The following is a 14,402-nucleotide window of genomic DNA, read 5'->3' on the forward strand; positions in this document are numbered from 1 at the left end:
CTCACCCCCCTCCTCCTCACCCCCCCCTCCTCCTCACCCCCTCCTCCTCCTCCCCTTCCTGACTGTGTGGAAAAGCCACGTTTGTGCGAACAAGGTTAATTAAAAAGTGGCTGTAAATAAGTCTTATTTTGTTTTGTAGCCGCGAGGCGCTTCTTTGCAGCTCTGCAGTGTTTTTTTCCGCCATAGACGATTAGTGTTGTGCATCGGTGCATTTTTTTTTTTAGTTGCCCACTGTTGCAATTTTACGGTGGAGTCATTGCTGCTACATTTAGGGGGATCATCAGCGTTTGTCCTGGAGCGCATGAAGTCCATTTCGCTCCGTTTTAGTTTTTCAAATTTTAATTTCATTTCATGTTTTATTTTGAGGCTTTGAGGCTTTGAGGTGTGGTTTTTTGTCTGGTGCGATACTCGGCTGCTCTCAGCCACACAGACGTTAATGTACGAGGTCAGAGTGCTGAGCTGCTTTCACACACTTACAGCGATGGGAATTAACACGAGAGCGACTGAAGAGTCATTGTATTCCACTTTGGGTCTATTAGACGTGTAGGATGTCAGCTGACACACACACGCAAAAAAAACAACTTGGAAGGACTTTGTGATTTATTTTCACGCAGGGCCTCGAAATAGACTTGTTTCCATGACGATCTGCTCGATGCACCTTGTAATGTCATGCAGTCATGTAATCGGAACGAATACATTCTGAGAAACATGTATGATATAACTAATGTACTGCATATGAATGTACATTATACTGTGGGCTATTTTGATGGTTTAGAAATGTGCGACAATCGAACAAGAAAATGGGAAATAATAGATTTTGATAAATTTGTTTTGCAGCACAAACACACTGCAGTTGATCTGTTTCTTTTTTCACTTACTTAGACAAACTCCGGTGCATAATTCGCACTTGATTTGTGTTTGATCTTCCCTTATCAGCACCAGAAGCATCGTCTGAGCTGTGAACGTTGCACGAGGAGCCTATTTATTGTAAAAAGAGGTGATCAGTGTCTGCAGCAGGAAACAAAGCTTAGATGCTCGGGGACATAAAATCAGTGGAACTGGGTTTCAACCAATCCGCTCATTTCAACAACAAAAAAAGAGAGAAATACAAAGTAACAATGAACTTCAAAGTGTTTCAGACAATAACATTTAAATTATGAATTAAACAATAGTTATGAACGATGAATAAAACATAAGACATGTACATTTGAGGAGTGTTTTAAAGTGTTAAGGAAAGTAGTTTTAAAGATTTAATTTGGATCCAAACAAAACAAAGAAACCAGCCCGAAGCTCTCGCTGTCATCTGCCACTTGTTCCCATCATCCCTCAGCCGCTGCAGACCCAAAGCTCTGACCTCAATCACAACGAGCGTCCTCACTTCCCCGTCACAGTTTGACTCCTCGACCTCTTGCTGTTGCTCTGGAGAGCAAATTGGTCGGCGACACCGACACGAGTCTCCAGTTTGACCCAGAACATCCCGACACTTCTGGCTGCTGTGTCACGAGCTGAAAGGACGACTTCATCCACTTTCTCTACTTTGGGTTCTAATTCAACCAAAACTCTGTTGTTCTCCTCGCGCTACAGAGATATACAGTACATTTGGTGCATTTGTTTATTTTTGGAATAAAAAAGTAATTTAGACGTTTCCAGACATTTGCCAAATGGTATTTCGTTGTGCAGTGAAGCAACTACTTCCACCCAGCTGCAGCTGAAATGAGTCTGTTCTGTGATGCTTTGTATACAACAGTGAGCAAAAGATTCTATCATGGAATCACTGAGTGGAAACAAAAGACCTTCTGCATCAGCAAACATGGAACGAATAGAAAAGAACAGAAGAGCCTCCTGATTGACAACTACATGTACACTTTGTTCATTTCTGCCATTTTTGAATGGCATGCACTTGCACCGTGAAAGATCCATTTTGTTTGTACTGAGTTCAATTTCTTTCCTAATTCCATTTATTGGTTTCTTCAATTAATAGACTACGACGCTCCACTACGGTCGCAGTAAACACGAATTTAAACAAAACACTTGCTTAGGTTTAGGCAACAAAACCACTTAGTTGGGTTTGGGAAAAACATCAAGGCTGGGCTTAAAATAAGTACGTTAACCAAGTAAAACGTAAACAATGTAACATAAGTACGGAGAACACGTCACCAACATCAGTAACGTAACTTCAACACAACACTTTGGGACACAAACACTGGTCTCCTGGGTGAATGTCCTGTGTTAGTTTGACCCGACCACGGGTGGGTTTTTTCAGTCTTTATATTTCGTCATCACAAGCCCGGAGCGTTTTCTCTGAGCATGTAATGATGACGTGGGTGGGTTTACGCTGTTGTAAAGCCCGGTGCGTCTCCTACAGACGCTAACGGGTGCCTTGTGCATCGGTGACAAAGCGTCGGTATTTATCCAAGAAACACAAGATTTAAAGTGATGCTTTTGTGTCATTCTTTTTGGAGAAACTGACATCTAGGTCAGTGGTTCTCAACTGGTCTGGCTGCGGGACCCACTATCACCCCTTAATGACAAGTCGCGACCCACCACCCAAATTATATATATATATATTTATATACATATATGTATATAATTTGGGTATATCTATAGTCAAGAAGTCTAGTAGTGGTAACGTATCTGTGTGGTAAACCGTCAAATCAAATAAAGAAAGTACACCAATTTTAACAATTATTATTCTCATTTTTCAAATGTAACTGGATGGATTATAAATAATACATAGAAATACATGAATAAATGTTCTTCTCATTTCAAGTAAAATAAAGGCTGGATTAAAAAATTATTTTCGTAACGAAATTAATTTTAGAAAGATTATTTTCGCTGAATTGCCCTGCAGTTTTAAATTCAGTCCATCCATTTTTCTCATCTTCTAAAAAGAGAATTTAGTGTTGGAAGAATTCACCTCTATGACTCTCTCTCTGGTCAATTTTCTCTTTTGGAAATCGTCCTATGATTTGACTTTCACAACTCAACAGTCCTGCTCTGCTCTCTCTCTCCTCGTGTGTCACGGTGTGTGAACATCTCACTCAAGTCAGGGAACTTGTCAGAATACTCATATTTGATTGGCTGAGCTGCATCACGTGATGTGATTCACAACGCATTGGTCTGTGTTTTTCCTGCACCACTGAACAAGTGCCGTAAATGCTGGAATAATTCTGCTGCATAAAAAATGCTATCTTTTTTTCTTTTTGTCAGTCAAAGGCTCGCGACCCAAAAGTGGGTGTCGGAGAACTTCGGAGACCGTGTCTGTCTGGTTGTGGGCCTCTGTAGAAACATGGCGGTGTAACATTGCAGACACCATGTAGATGTACACACATGTAAATGCAAACGGCTCATTCTTAGCCAACAGAAACTGAACTTAGTTTCAGGTCGTTATGCACCAAAGAAAATTGTATTCCATTTCTGCTAATAAATCACCCTGAATCCTACACACTGTCCCTTTAAATGAGTGTTAGCCAACTAAAAATGTCTTTGGTCGAGGACAGCACTACTTATTAATATTATACTGTTCATTTTTCTTTGCCGACTGGTTTGATGGTATTTACACTTCCTGTTCCTTGCTGACAAATGGACACAAAACGGTGTGAAAGCCAGCATAACTTTCAACAACAGCTGGCGAGGATCCACCATCAACACCAACTTAAAAAATGCAACAGCTGTTTCATTAAAGAAATCACACCAGCAGAAGGTTCACATCCTGCTCGGGTCTTATTTTAGAAGCAACAACATGCATTTTTTTTTGTTTGCCTTGACCCCGGGTTATCGCTGCAACCCATTGTTGGTGCTGTGAATTCAAGCTGGCCACAGCTCAACTCAAACCTTTCAGAGCCACGTTTTATATATTTGAGACAAGCTGTGCTACATACGTGCAAACTGATGTTCTTCTGTCCGTCACATGACGCACACCGTCTCCTCACGCAGCATGTGGAGTCATGTTGCAAACTAAAGAGTGAAATTAACGGCGTTGACGCAGTCGAGGTTTCTATAAATCAACACGGATATTAATCAACACTTCAAGGTGTTCTGTGTTAGTTTGCAGTTTGTCATTTCTGCAACATGATGAGTTCATGTACATTTACTCCACTGATTCTGCTCCTAATTATTTTTGTCGTTGATGCTGCACGTCTGCTGTGGTTGATATCTTACTCAGTGGTTAAAATGTTAATGATCGATGTCTTCTGTGTGAAGCGCTTGATGCTCTGGTGTACTTCTTATTGTGATCTGTCAGGCCTACTGTGCTGTCTTTATCGTTGGACTTTTCTGTGTGAGGTTTATTTTTTGTCATTTCAGCCCAAGCTGTCGCTGCACACACTACAACCTCCCAATTCGCAATTGTTTTTTTGTTACTGCCTCTGGAACTTCTTGGTCTCGTGTCAAAAACTGGACAATCGGAGTGCTGCACACATCACTTTGCAATTCTGGCATTTAACGCTCATAAATATCAAATTAATTTCTGCGATACAAACCCAGAAGAGGCATGGTGGATTTTTGAGTGACAATTCAGGCAGTTTTACCCTGTGTTTACCATGTGTTAACCTACAAAACATATAAGTTCATTGTTATTGTTGCGATATAGCTTTTGGCCACGTGGGGCAGCAATGAGCACAATGGTGCTGAGCAGCGCTCCGGTCCATGAGTAAGGAAGAAGCTATGCGCCATCTTGGATTTTACATTAATACTGTAGAGTGCTGCAGGGATTTTATGAATTTTTCCAAGGCCAACAGGAAGTTAGCATCACACTTGTTACCTCAGTGAAAAGCAGATGGCATTTTTCCTTTGGATTTTGGATTATTGAAGAAAATAAGCTTTGTGGCAAACAAATGTTTATGATATTTAATCTTCAAAGTAAATAGCTAACGTTATACGAACATCACCACGGTCACATATAAACACAACGAGGCTGTGAAGGCGGACTACTCTGCGTTTAAAAGTTTTGTTGTCTCATTTAGCGCCCTAGTTAGTATTTTAAAAGCTGTATTTTAAAATACTATAAAAGCTGTAAAAGCTTCACATTTTCACAAGAGGGCATATTTTATAGAACTAAACGCTTGTGTTAAGCACAGACCTTATTTCAGACATCGAACCAAAAACACTTCACAAAAACACTTTGACTTCGAGACAAAGGAACCAAAAGTGCAAATCTGAAAATGTATTTCATACATACACGGATGAAGACACTGCACACAAGTCCCCAATAGGCTGAATCACTTTAGAAATATTTTTTGGCTCAGTCTACAGTTGTTTTTGGAATATATATTTTTTACGAGGATATTATTTACTGCCTTTTCTTTAGTATGTTAGTATTCCGTGTTACTGTGTTCTTTTATTCTACAGAAAAGCTGCACAAAGCTTTTCTGTGACCAACAAAGACCAACAAAGGTCCCAAGGCCAAAGTCAGGGGCGGACTGGGGGAAAAAAGCCCCTGAGTTACTGTCAGACCGGCCCACTCAATACACGGCGCGCTGCCCACTCAATACACGGAATGTATTTCGCCGGTCTACGGCGGCCATTCGCACCTCCGCCTACCGGGGATTCCCCCGGTATCCCCGATGGCCAGTCCGCCCCTGGCCAAAGTACAATACTGTTTTCAGTGATACAGTTTCTCTTCACTGGCTGTTTTAAGGTGACATTTCAGAAAAAACAACTGTCCCTATTGGACATACGTCTGTTTTTTGCCCTATTGGCTTTGGTTGTCTCTTTTCGCGTCCTGAAATATGTCTCCAGCACGCCTCTGTCCATATGTGGCACAAAGCTTGGGTGTAGGATTACACAGGACTTACATTTGTTATACTGTGGTATTGCTACCCTGACTTCATAAAAGGATCTGAATACCTCTTCCACTTCAACATTAATTATTTGATTTACAGCAACCATCAGTTGAACAGATACCATTCAAACTGGTGCGTTCAAGTACAGACATTCTGCATCCCTCTTTCTACCACTTGATACTGCCGATGTACAAATTAGACTGATGAAAAAAAAGACACTGCACACAAGTCCCCAACAGACTGAATCACTTTAGAAATTCTTTACTTTTTGAGCCGTTAAATGTTAACCAAATTAGTTTGGATCAAATGAACACCGTCACATGATCTGCAACATTAATACGGAATCAACAGATCATAAAGAAGAATTATCGCTGTCCATTTAGCAACAAAATCGTTCCTCGTCTTCTCTTCGTTCCTCGTCTTCAAAATGGAACTTGTTAACTCCTGTCACTGAGCTCTTAGTTTCACTTTGACGGTGTTTCAACAGACGAAGCTGCATCGACCCCACTGTACTTTCTGATTGCGGGGAAATCAGCAATGACGATGCATTCAAAAAATATACAAGTTCTCGAGATCTGTTTCTGTCAAAGTCAAACAGCAAGACTGTCGGCATGAACTCCACCCACTCACTTCCCGACACTTTTTTTTTTTTAACAGTTTATCTCGCTGCTTGGTGCGAAAGTTGCTATTTACATGAGTCTATGTGACATTATCACAAGTTTATTTTGTACAAATATGATGGCATGTCCATCTCTAAGCACTGTAGCTTTATGTTAGATGAGATGCCTTCTGAGAATCTACGTGAGAACTTACTGGCAGTTGAGCTGGCGGAGGTGGAAATCTCACTCATATAAATAATCTTCAGCGACGAGAGCCGTTGATGAGAACACCTGCTGTGGTACAGGATGTAAGTGAAGTTGAAAAATGAAACCTATTTGTGTCGCGTCAGGAGGGTCGTCCACTAATCGGAAGATCGGCGAATCGATCCCCGGTTCTTCCAGTCCGCATGACTGTCTTTGGGCAAGATATTGACCCTGCTGATGCTGCCTGGTCACGAGACTCGTTAGTCACACACTAGTCACGTGACTGAGTGGGTCATTAGTCACACAAGTCTTTAGTTTTGTCTAGTGAATCGGTAGTGTCTTTACACGGGAGTCATTAGTCACTCGCTAGTATCGTGAGTTGTTAGTCATGTGAGTCGTTAGTCACTCGCTAATCACCTGAGTCGTTGGTCAATCAGGAGTCGTTAATCAACCGCTAGTCACGTGGGTCAGTCCCGAGTCGTTAGTCATTTGCTCGTCACTTGTTAATTGTTAATCACGCGCTAGTGATGTGAGTTGTTAGTCCAGAGCTGACGCTAGAAGTGTCCCTTTAGCGTAACAGTTTAAAGTGCGTAACCACTGACCAAGCATTGGTATTTGATTATTTGGGAGTGAGAATGTGTTGCCGCGTGTGTGTGTTCATGTTGTCAAGAAGGTTTAATAAGAACGGTGTGCTATACACGACACATGCGGGTCCTTTTCATCGCCATTCAGTGTAACTTTAGCACTTTCAACTCTCGTCCCAAATGTAAAACCATATAATCTGCTTTGACTGTCTGACCAGAGATCCCATCCACTTTACTGCCGACGCAATATTGAGGTCACATTCAACATCTATGAAGTCACCCCCTTTAAAAGTCTAAATTTGAAATGAGACGTGTGAAAAACTGGGTCTGGACGAACCACTCAACGTGTAAAAGCTTGTAAATTTCTCTTGAAAAGGTGGTGACGCTGAGGTCTATATTATATAAGAGCTCCTCTGTTTTACCTGGAGGATCATAAAACGCTTGGCTTCTCAGGAGGGGAAGCTCGGCGTGGTCATGCGGTCGTTATATATCCCAAGAGGCACCACACACACACACACACAGGGAGTGTGCCTATAACAAACACTGTGGCCCCTCTTTGACAGTGCTTTATAGCTGAGAGAAGATGAAGAGTTGAAGAGGTCACTCGTTCCCCCGAGGGAGATTGCATCTCGGCAGCTAGATTGCATTTCAGCGTTCAAGGCCTCATCTCGTTCCATTACCAATAAGAACAGAAGTATGACAAATCAAAGTAATCCCAGCAAGGTAAACCACAGGGGGGCCCGGCATCCCCTCAAAACTCTGTGGCAAAGTTGCAACAAGATTACGCACAAAAGAGAGTCTGTGGCAACATGAAAAAGCCAAGATCGAGATCTTTAAATGTGAAGCTGAAGCTGTGGACCATGACAGGGCTTCACAGTGGAAATGAAAGTGATCTGTTGTGGGGGCTACTGGAGTGAGATTGACAGAGAAAGACAAGACACCGCTGCAGAATCGTCCCCTCGGCAACAGATACGATCATCCAGATAGAGCGGATTGACAGCGTTGATGGTCTGAGAAAGAGCTGCCGTGCGGGGAGGAAGAGGGGGAGGAGGAGGAGGAGGAGGAGGAGGAGGAGTGAAGCAGAGGTAGGTGAAGAAGAATCCCAGCGTTGTGATTGACGAATCTACGCAAGCTCCAAATATGGGAAGCTCAACACAGAAAACAAAACAAAGCAGTGTACACCCACACTTGGAAGAACTGTATAGGGAACAGAAAAAGCTTGACTCACCCACACAGTGGGCTTTGTTACACATGATCTAAATGCATGACCTGTCTTTCTCCCCCCCCCCCCTCCTCGCTCCATCCTCACTCCTCACATCACTCTGGTTGCACATACCAGAGCTCGACAAGATTTAAAAAAAATATGAGTGAACATGCAAAAGTCTTTAGTTACTTACGTGACTCATCAACCATGTGAGGCGTTAGTCACGTGAGTCGTTATTCACTCGCAAGTCAGGTGAGTCGTTAGTCACTTGCTCGTCAGGTGACTCATTAGTAATGTGAGTCGTTAGTCACTCGCTAGTCAGGTGAGTCTTTAGTTAATCGCTAGTCAGGTGACTCGTTAGTCACTCGCTACTCAGGTGACTCGTTAGTAATGTGAGTCATTAGTCATTTGAGTCGTTAGTCACTCGCTAGTTCGGTGAGTCTTTAGTTAATCGCTAGTCAGGTGACTCGTTGGTGACTCGCTAGTCAGGTGAGTCTTTAGTTAATCGCTCGTCAGGTGAGTCGTTAGTCACTCGCTAGTCAGGTGAGTCTTTAGTTAATCGCGAGTCAGGTGACTCTTTAGTCACTCGCTAGTCAGGTGAGTCTTTAGTCAATCGCTAGTCAGGTGACTCTTTAGTCACTCGCTAGTCAGGTGAGTCTTTAGTTAATCGCGAGTCAGGTGACTCTTTAGTCACTCGCTAGTCAGGTGAGTCTTTAGTCAATCGCTAGTCAGGTGACTCTTTAGTCGCTAGTCAGGTGAGTCGTTAGTTAATCGCTAGTCAGGTGAGACGTTAGTCACTCGCTAGTCAGGTGAGACGTTAGTCACTCGCTAGTCAGGTGAGTCTTTAGTTAATCGCTAGTCAGGTGACTCGTTAGTCACTCGCTAGTCAGGTGAGTCTTTAGTCAATCGCTAGTCAGGTGAGTCTTTAGTCAATCGCTAGTCAGGTGACTCTTTAGTCACTCGCTAGTCAGGTGAGTCGTTAGTTAATCGCTAGTCAGGTGAGACGTTAGTCACTCGCTAGTCAGGTGAGTCTTTAGTTAATCGCTAGTCAGGTGACTCGTTAGTCACTCGCTAGTCAGGTGAGTCTTTAGTCAATCGCTAGTCAGGTGAGTCTTTAGTCAATCGCTAGTTAGGTGAGTCGTTAGTTAATCGCTAGTCAGGTGAGTCGTTAGTTAATCGCTAGTCAGGTGAGACATTAGTCACTCGCTAGTCAGGTGAGTCTTTAGTTAATCGCTAGTCAGGTGACTCGTTAGTCACTCGCTAGTCAGGTGAGTCTTTAGTCAATCGCTAGTCAGGTGAGTCTTTAGTCAATCGCTAGTCAGGTGACTCTTTAGTCACTCGCTAGTCAGGTGAGTCGTTAGTTAATCGCTAGTCAGGTGAGACGTTAGTCACTCGCTAGTCAGGTGAGTCTTTAGTTAATCGCTAGTCAGGTGACTCGTTAGTCACTCGCTAGTCAGGTGAGTCTTTAGTCAATCGCTAGTCAGGTGAGTCTTTAGTCAATCGCTAGTTAGGTGAGTCGTTAGTTAATCGCTAGTCAGGTGAGTCGTTAGTTAATCGCTAGTCAGGTGAGACATTAGTCACTCGCTAGTCAGGTGAGTCTTTAGTTAATCGCTAGTCAGGTGACTCGTTAGTCACTCGCTAGTCAGGTGAGTCTTTAGTCAATCGCTAGTCAGGTGAGTCTTTAGTTAATCGCTAGTCAGGTGAGTCTTTAGTCAATCGCTAGTCAGGTGAGTCTTTAGTTAATCGCTAGTCAGGTGACTCGTTAGTCAATCGCTAGTCAGGTGAGTCTTTAGTCAATCGCTAGTCAGGTGACTCGTTAGTCAATCGCTAGTCAGGTGAGTCTTTAGTTAATCGCTAGTCAGGTGACTCGTTAGTCAATCGCTAGTCAGGTGAGTCTTTAGTTAATCGCTAGTCAGGTGACTCGTTAGTCAATCGCTAGTCAGGTGAGTCTTTAGTTAATCGCTAGTCAGGTGACTCGTTCGTCACTCGCTCGTCAGGTGACTCGTTAGTCACTCGCCAGTCAGGTGAGTCTTTAGTTAATCGCCAGTCAGGTGACTCTTGAGATACTCGCTAGTCACGTGAGTCAAAAGTCACACGAGTCCTTAGTCACCCACTAAGATGAGTCCTGAGTCACTCTAAATGCATGACATGTCTTTTTCTCTCTGTACCCCCTCCCTGCTCAATCCTCACTCCTCTCACATCACTCTGGTTGCTCATACATAGCTCCCCCTAAAAAAGATTTGTTTTTAAATATGAGCAAACAAGCAAAAGTCAAGAAAGCTAAACAAACACCGACCCCCCAAAAAAAGCTTGCACACACAATAATACAAGATTCAAGACTCACCCAGAAAAGGAGGTTGAAGAAGACCATTCCGTATCGCAGGGCCATCATGCAACCCTCGGCCATCCTGCAGCGCCGCAGTTCTAGGAGGAATATGAAGGAGAGGTCCAGGTAAAACACCACATACTTCTTCCCCTGCTGGGTGTAGCGCCCCTTGGACGCCTGCGGCCCTTTCGTCGTGTGGAAGCCGAACGCGAATGGCGGCCGCTTGTACTCGAACTCCCCGCTGAAGCGGTGAAACCCGGAGGTGAACGGCGGCGACTCGGATTTGCTGTCCAGAGACGGACTGCGCCGGTACGGAGTCTCGTCTGTGCTCGAGCGTCTCATTGTGGGAGCCGGACGAGCCTTTTAAAGAGTCACTGTGTGCGCTTCAGGGTCCGAGCAAAGTCCTCAACGAGGGACCAGAAGTTATTCCACTGAGTGCTGATGGATGCTTTTGGGGTTGTTTTCTCCAGTTTGCCTCAAAAAATAGTTACAACCCCTATCAAACCGTGGGAAGGCTGATTTAATCCCCCACCCCCCAAAGGTATGATCACACTTGATCTGACTTAATCTGGAAGATAACGTCCTGCCATTCACTTCCTCTCTTTAATCCTACAGTTCCACTATATTCAGCGGGGGGCTTTGCATAATCCTGCTGCAACACTTTGTGTAATTCTGTATGTTTAGGATATCATCCCAACACACACACACATCTGCACACCACCTCTCAGTAATCACTCAAACGCAGGTGTCGACGCTCCGAGAGATAAAACTCTGGTTTGCCGTTTCATCTCGCAACGGTTCAATCGGGTAAACAAACCGGAGGGGCTCTCGACTCGACCTCCCACCCCCCCCGCCCCCCCCTCCCCCCCACACCTCCAAGCTGCTTTAAGGTGGCGCGAAATAAAGATGATTCAGGCAACGTTCCTGCCTGGTCTCATGAGAGATTCCTGAGCAGGTGCTCTCGCTCTCTACGGATCGGAGGTAATGGCAACCCCTGATCCGGGCCGATCAACTTCTGCTACTCAGTGACACGTCCAGTGAGAATGAAAAGAGTGTTTCGGGGCACGTGTGTTGACGCTGCCGATGTGTGCTTTTTGCTGACATGCAAATAAAATAGGAAAAAATGAGCGGGAATGATGGTGTCATGAATGTATGGAGAAGGTTGTAAAGACAGATGAAGCGATAAATAGCGCGTGCGAGCGGACCGTACTTTGGCTTCTTTAATTCCTGCCTTGCCCAAATCCCCCCCAACCCCTCCTTTGGCTGCTTTTGCGTCTGCCCCAACTTGTCCCTTTTTTTGTCTCTGAAAAGTGTCTAGAGGTTACTCTGCCTCTCCCTCCACAACCTGCTCTTCACACATCCAGCGATTGGCCTCCCTCTCCCTCTCCCTCTATTCTCCTCCTGCGCCTCGCTCCTCGCTCCCCCTCTGCGCTGACGGCGGTTAATTAATTTCCAGACCCTCCTCATCAGCGGGGCGAAAGTGTGCGGCGTCCCCTCTTCTTTCCTCCGCTACGGCTATTTTCGCCTCCTCTTCTCTGAAGTGGGCAAGGAGATCAAGGTGTCCACCGGGGTCATGGCCAAACGCGGCGCGAGAAGAACGCGCGAGTCAGCTCCCTCAGAGAAGCTAAGAAAGACTGCAGTGTTTGAGCGGTAGTACGGCGTCGCTGCCTGGAGCTCCCTCCCCTCTTTCTCTTCCACAAGCTCCTGTTCTCTCTCTCTCTCTTTCTCTCTGTGTTCCCAACACCCCCCCCCCTCCCCCTTTTATTTTCCTCACAACCACCGATGCGCTCCTCTCCGCGTGCACAATCTCAAACACCCCATCCCTCCCCGGTAACTGCCCCCCAAAACCTGGCAGCGCGAAAAAGGCAGGAGCAGTCATTCATATTCTGGCCACACCCTTACGAGGGAGAACAGCCAATCAGTGTCTCGCGGCTCCCGTCCCCCCTCGTGCACACTGCAATCGCATCCCACCATCTACCAGATTGCACACACACATGCACACTATGTACGTGCACCACACGAAACCTGATGTGTGGTTAAAATACCAGAAGCCGCCGCCTCCTCCTCCTCCTCCTCCTCCTCCTCCTCCTCCTCCTCCTGGAACTGATTCCACATGCAGAGGTTGTTCTTGTGCAAACACGCTGCTGAGCACTCTGCACACGCTTGGCTACAGTCATGTTCCACTCTCCCTCTGGACCTGGCAGTGGCGGCCGGCCAATAGAGGGCCACGGGGCCTGGCCCCACCCACCTTGAGCCACAAAAAAATAATAATAATAACATGAATAAATTATACAGATTGTCAATATTTGTGTTTTTGAGCTATGTAATATACCCAGTAATATTTGTAAAATAGGATATCTGCACAAAATAAATGCTTTTCCGCTGGTGCACCTCTCAGCTGTCCCCGTGCACGTCTCTACTGCGCGTGCACGTGCTGGGGCCAGATCGATTTGGCCCAAGGAAGACGGGTCTAATAAGCAGCTTAGCCAATCACTGATTAAATGAATAAATGAGTGACTTACAATTTAGCCAATCAGCGCCCTAAAAAAGACTTCCGGGAGGGCCAGATGAGAATGGCCCTCCCGGAAGTCTTTTTCTCCCGGAGTGCCCGCGTCTAGTTCTCATCTCGCGTGTTCTCGCTGCCCAGCTGGACGACGGTCACCGGCTTTGCGGTAAAGAAACACAACGAGGAGGTGGATAAAAACCGGCACATTTTATCAAAAATAATTGATTGTGTCAAGTTTTGTGGGGCTTTTGAGTTGGCTTTGCGTGGGCATGACGAGTCTGACTCCTCGGACAACCCTGGCGTGTTCAAGGGACTGGTGGGTTTTGTTGCGTCCCTCAACGTTTTTAAAGGGACGTCGAAGACTGTACAAAATGAGCTGTTGGACTGCATGCTGTCGGGTGTAAGGGATTACATTCTGGAGGAAGTAAAGAACGCTGATTTTATCGCCATTCAAGCAGACGAGACGACGGACATTTCCACCCACTGCCAGCTGGTGCTTGTGCTACGCTACATCGATGCTAACGGTAACGTACAAGAGCGTTTTAATGCTCTGGCTCTGCTCTCCATGGAGAAGGAACTTGTCAGGGACATGCGTGACTTCAATAAGAAGGTCATTGAGAGGTTTGCCACTCAGAAGAGCAAAGTTCCTTTACAAATAACTGTCATAAAAACATGCAGGTTTCCTCACCGCACTGATTGGGTGTTTCTCCAACAAACAAGGTTCATAGGGGCATCTTAAAATATACTTGTTCTGTTAGACTATATATGATATTTATATTTTATTATTATATATTCATGCTATTTACATTGTATATTTATGATTATATGGTATTTATGTATCATATTACACTGAATATTATTATTATATGATATATATATATATATCATATATATATCATATATATATATATATTAATATCCTGAATTGTATGAATAAGATGTCCTTTATTATGTCAGTGTTGGAATAAATGATAACAATGTAACTGCAAAGTACTAATGTGTTTTTGATTCCTTTTTTTTTTTTGCATGTAATTATACAATTTGCTGAAATTGATTGGATGGCCCGACACCACTTTATATACCGTGGTTCTCGTTAACTAGGTTCCACTCAAATGAAGCACAAATCTCAACCGAATCAGCTATAATATCGGCAATAGAAAATGCAAATGAACGTGTTTCCATCCACACGCATTATA

The 14,402-nt window shown here is 44.4% G+C and overlaps 1 protein-coding gene across 4 annotated transcripts in view; it reads right to left on the reverse strand.

The window, feature by feature from the left end:
• Positions 1-14,402, reverse strand: part of tspan4a (tetraspanin 4a) — a gene marked incomplete at its 5' end in the record, with an annotated part of 101,895 nt that overhangs the window by 67,884 nt on the left and 19,609 nt on the right. For 2 of the 4 annotated variants that reach the window (XR_013772524.1, XM_079282077.1), the window contains one exon: positions 10,719-11,042. Coding sequence is in view for 3 of the 4 variants with exons in the window: in XM_079282077.1 (XP_079138203.1) it covers positions 10,719-11,042 (324 nt within the window). Of the gene's footprint in view, positions 1-10,718; positions 11,043-14,402 lie in introns of those variants that run through there. The other 2 variants (XM_079282079.1, XM_079282078.1) reach the window with 1 other exon arrangement.

This window comes from Melanostigma gelatinosum (assembly GCF_949748355.1).
Source record: "Melanostigma gelatinosum genome assembly, chromosome: 2".
NCBI classification, from domain to species: Eukaryota; Metazoa; Chordata; class Actinopteri; order Perciformes; family Zoarcidae; genus Melanostigma; species Melanostigma gelatinosum.